The sequence below is a fragment of the Lemur catta genome, chromosome 1, assembly GCF_020740605.2.
Source record: "Lemur catta isolate mLemCat1 chromosome 1, mLemCat1.pri, whole genome shotgun sequence".
Taxonomy (NCBI): Eukaryota; Metazoa; Chordata; class Mammalia; order Primates; family Lemuridae; genus Lemur; species Lemur catta.
The window spans coordinates 166,057,480-166,060,767 of record NC_059128.1 but is presented as its reverse complement, the minus strand read 5'-3'; the positions used below and the strand labels follow the sequence as shown (position 1 = coordinate 166,060,767).

Sequence of the window (3,288 nt, the reverse complement as noted above, 5' to 3'; positions counted from 1 at the left end):
GGCTCTTCTGGCTCTTCACGACTAGATCTTAGGTCACGAGACTCAGCGGGCAGGCGTTGCTCAGCAACGAGCTCAGAGCGTGCGTGATTGGCTGGAGCCAGTCCTCGCCCGGCTATAGGGTGGAGCTGCTGCAACCCTGAAGCGCTTTGACACTCGAGACCTGTGGGCTCTGCGTTTCTGTGGCTTGCGGCGGCAGTCATGGAGGGAGGTGCTGCTGGCGAGGCTGATGCGGCCGAAGTGCTACCCCAGCACAAGTTCGACTGCAAGTCCCTGGAGGCCTACCTAAACCAGCACTTGCCTGGCTTTGGGGCCGAACCCGGGGCCACGCTGACCGTTGCCCAGTACAGGTATCGACGCCGGCCCTCGCCTCCAACAGAAACATATTTGTGTATTGTATTTTCTTTCGTTTGGTTCTGGATGGTTTCTTAAATTTACCCTATCCCGATTGCATTTTCTGCAATAACGCATCGTGCAGGCAGGAGCTGCTCTTGTCTATCCCCCTGTATTCGATTCTGCTGGAGTCTTTCCAATTGGAGAGCAGTAATAGTGGAAGCGCAATAATGTTCACTATTCTATTTTCGGAAGGAATGTTTGTAAAACGATGGAATTATATGCCTCGAGGATTCACTAAGGCAAGTGAGGTTGGAAGCTCTGTGGGAAATAGATGCCTTCTCTGACCTTTTGTGCTGCAGCCATTAGATCTTTTTCTGAGAAGCTGGTGTAATTCCATTTGATTGGTGGTATCCCCGGAGGCTATGTTAATGGCATCAGATGGACAATCCGAATTCGAATCCTAGTTCTTCCACTTAGCAAGTCACAGCACCACTTTGGGCGTCGTTTTGTGTTTTTTTTTTTAAGCGAGGGTATGGAACTGCGTGAAATGATCCTTAGAGTACCATTCCCCATCGTGAATCTGGCTTTAGTCTGATGTTTTATAATAGATAAAGTTTTAAAACTTTATTCTAAAAATATTTTTATAGACACAAGGTTATAGAAAGAGTCCTAGCATTCAGAAAACCGGATCTGCAGCTCACCGTGTGAGAGTTTAAGTATTACTTAAACTGGGAGAACTAGTATGGTAACTTGTAATACCATACCTGTTCTGACTGGTCCTCATAATGAAGTATGGTAATATGGGCAAAAGGGCACAGTGTACTAGCGGCATTTTATCACTGGCATTTATATTTTCTGACTACTGATTTTGGTGAAAATGAAAATGGTAAAGGAGATGAATCAGAGTTTTGTGGTGTAGAATTAAAAGGCCCATGTCTCAATATATATTGGAGGATGAAGGAAAAGGTGGAATAAAGAATAGGTGAGATTTTTAACCTAGAAGCCATGTGTTGTAAACAAACTAAAAAAGATCAAAGTTCAAATTTCAACTGTTACCCTTGCTGTGGAGTTTGGACAAGTTACTCTTTAGCATCAAGCCCTGCTTTAGGGTTTTTAAAGAGTTATTTAACTGAAAGATACTTAATTCTGAACTAAGTTGAATGTTGAATAAACCATAATTGTGCTCAATAAATGAAATTAGTTGTGTCATAAAAACTGCTTCTAGAACTGTTATGTAAGCTTGATTAAATAAGTACGGAACTATAGTTCCCACAGAGAGTACACATTCATTTCTAGAACACATGAAAAAGTTTGTAAAAATTGAAGACATGTTAGGCCACAAAGGAAGTCTCAAAAATTCTAAAGTATCAATCATTATATTCTCAAAATGTGGGGTTTTTTTAAATGCCAAAATTTTTTTTTTTTTTATTTCAGCTCATCATGGGGGTACATAAGTTCAGGTCATATACATTGTCCATGTCCCGCCCATCCCCCCGAGTCAGAGTCCCAGGCGCGTCCGTTCTCATTCTCCAGACAGTGCGCCTGGCACTCATCATATAGTCATACCTCCATCCCCTCCCCCCCCCACCTCCCCGGGTCTGCACCTTCAAGCATGACCATTCCCCAGAGGGTGTGCAACGCACTCGTCATGTAGGAAATGCCAAAATTTTGACAAAAGCAACTAAGAAATACATATTTAGAAACTAATTGATTCAAAGATGAAAGAGCTAATAGTCAACACAGATAAGAGTTTATCAAAGTTCAGCATACAAAAATCAATTGTATTTCTCTACTTTAGCAACAGTTAAAATATAATTTTCAAAAATCTATAAGAGCATCAAAAATATAAATTACCTAAATATTAATCTAATAAAAGAAGTGGAAGACCTTTGTAGAAAAAGTGACAAAACCTTATTAGGACCTTAAAGAGAATTTTAAAAATTGAGAGATGCCATGTTCTTTAATAGTAAAATTCAATATTATAAATATTTATTTTTCTTCCAACTTATCTATAGATTCAATTCAATGTCAATCAAAATCTTAATTTCTCACCTCTAATTTGAAAAGTTGCTCCTAAATTTTATGTTCAAGAGTAAAGGGCTAAGAATAGAAGAAATACTCCTAAAGAACAATGAAATGTGAAATTTGAATTAAGTGGCATGATATTAGCACAAAGATAGACCAATGAAATAGAAGGGAGAGTTCACAAAAAGACCCACATGCTTGTAGAATAATATATGACAGTGCTGACATTAAGAGTCAGTGGGGGCCAGGTGCAGTGGCTCACACCTGTAATCCTAGCACTCTGGGAGGCCGAGGTGGGCGGATTGTTTGAGCTCAGGAGTTCGAGATCAGCCTGAGCAAGAGCGAGACCCCGTCTCTACTAAAAATAGAAAGAAATTATATTGACAGCTAAAATATATATGTAGAAAAAATTAGCCAGGCATGGTCGTGCGCACCTGTAGTCCCAGCTACTGGGGAGGCTGAGGCAGGAGGATTGCTTAAGCCCAGGAGTTTGAGGTTGCTGTGAGCTAGGCTGACACCACAGCACTCTAGCCCAGGCAACAGAGTGACACTCTGTCTCAAAAAAAAAAAAAAAAAAAAAAGAATAGTCATGACTCCACCAGTGGTTTCAACACCAAAGGAAAAGGATTGGTATTAAACAGCAGCAAATCCTGAATGTTTTCAAGTCTCCGACAAGGGCTAAGATAGCTGCCTACATAGCTGCAAATATAACTGACACCCTTATCAAGATTGATGCTTTTTTTCCATTCCTTTCTGTTGAAAAAATCCTGTAAGAATTTCTGAGTTTATGAAGATTGAAGATGCAAGTAGAGTCACCCACTAGGATGATGCCATGGATCTGAGACTTGTTTACCATGATACGGGTGAAGGGTTAAAAAAAACTTTTTCTCCTTTTCTAGGGACAGATTTGGTTAACTTTCTAGCCCTGTT

General features: G+C 40.5%; 1 protein-coding gene across 3 annotated transcripts in view; it reads left to right on the top strand.

Annotated features, from left to right (window-relative positions):
• The first annotated feature begins 79 nt into the window (after nucleotides 1-79).
• The window catches only part of ACAD11 (acyl-CoA dehydrogenase family member 11), a 78,827-nt gene continuing 75,618 nt past the window's right edge, over nucleotides 80-3,288 (top strand). For all 3 annotated transcript variants that reach the window (XM_045538813.1, XM_045538811.1, XM_045538807.1), the window contains exon 1: nucleotides 80-347. In XM_045538813.1, coding sequence (XP_045394769.1) covers nucleotides 199-347 — 149 coding nt within the window. In that variant the 5' untranslated portion in view covers nucleotides 80-198. The remainder of the gene's footprint in view (nucleotides 348-3,288) is intronic.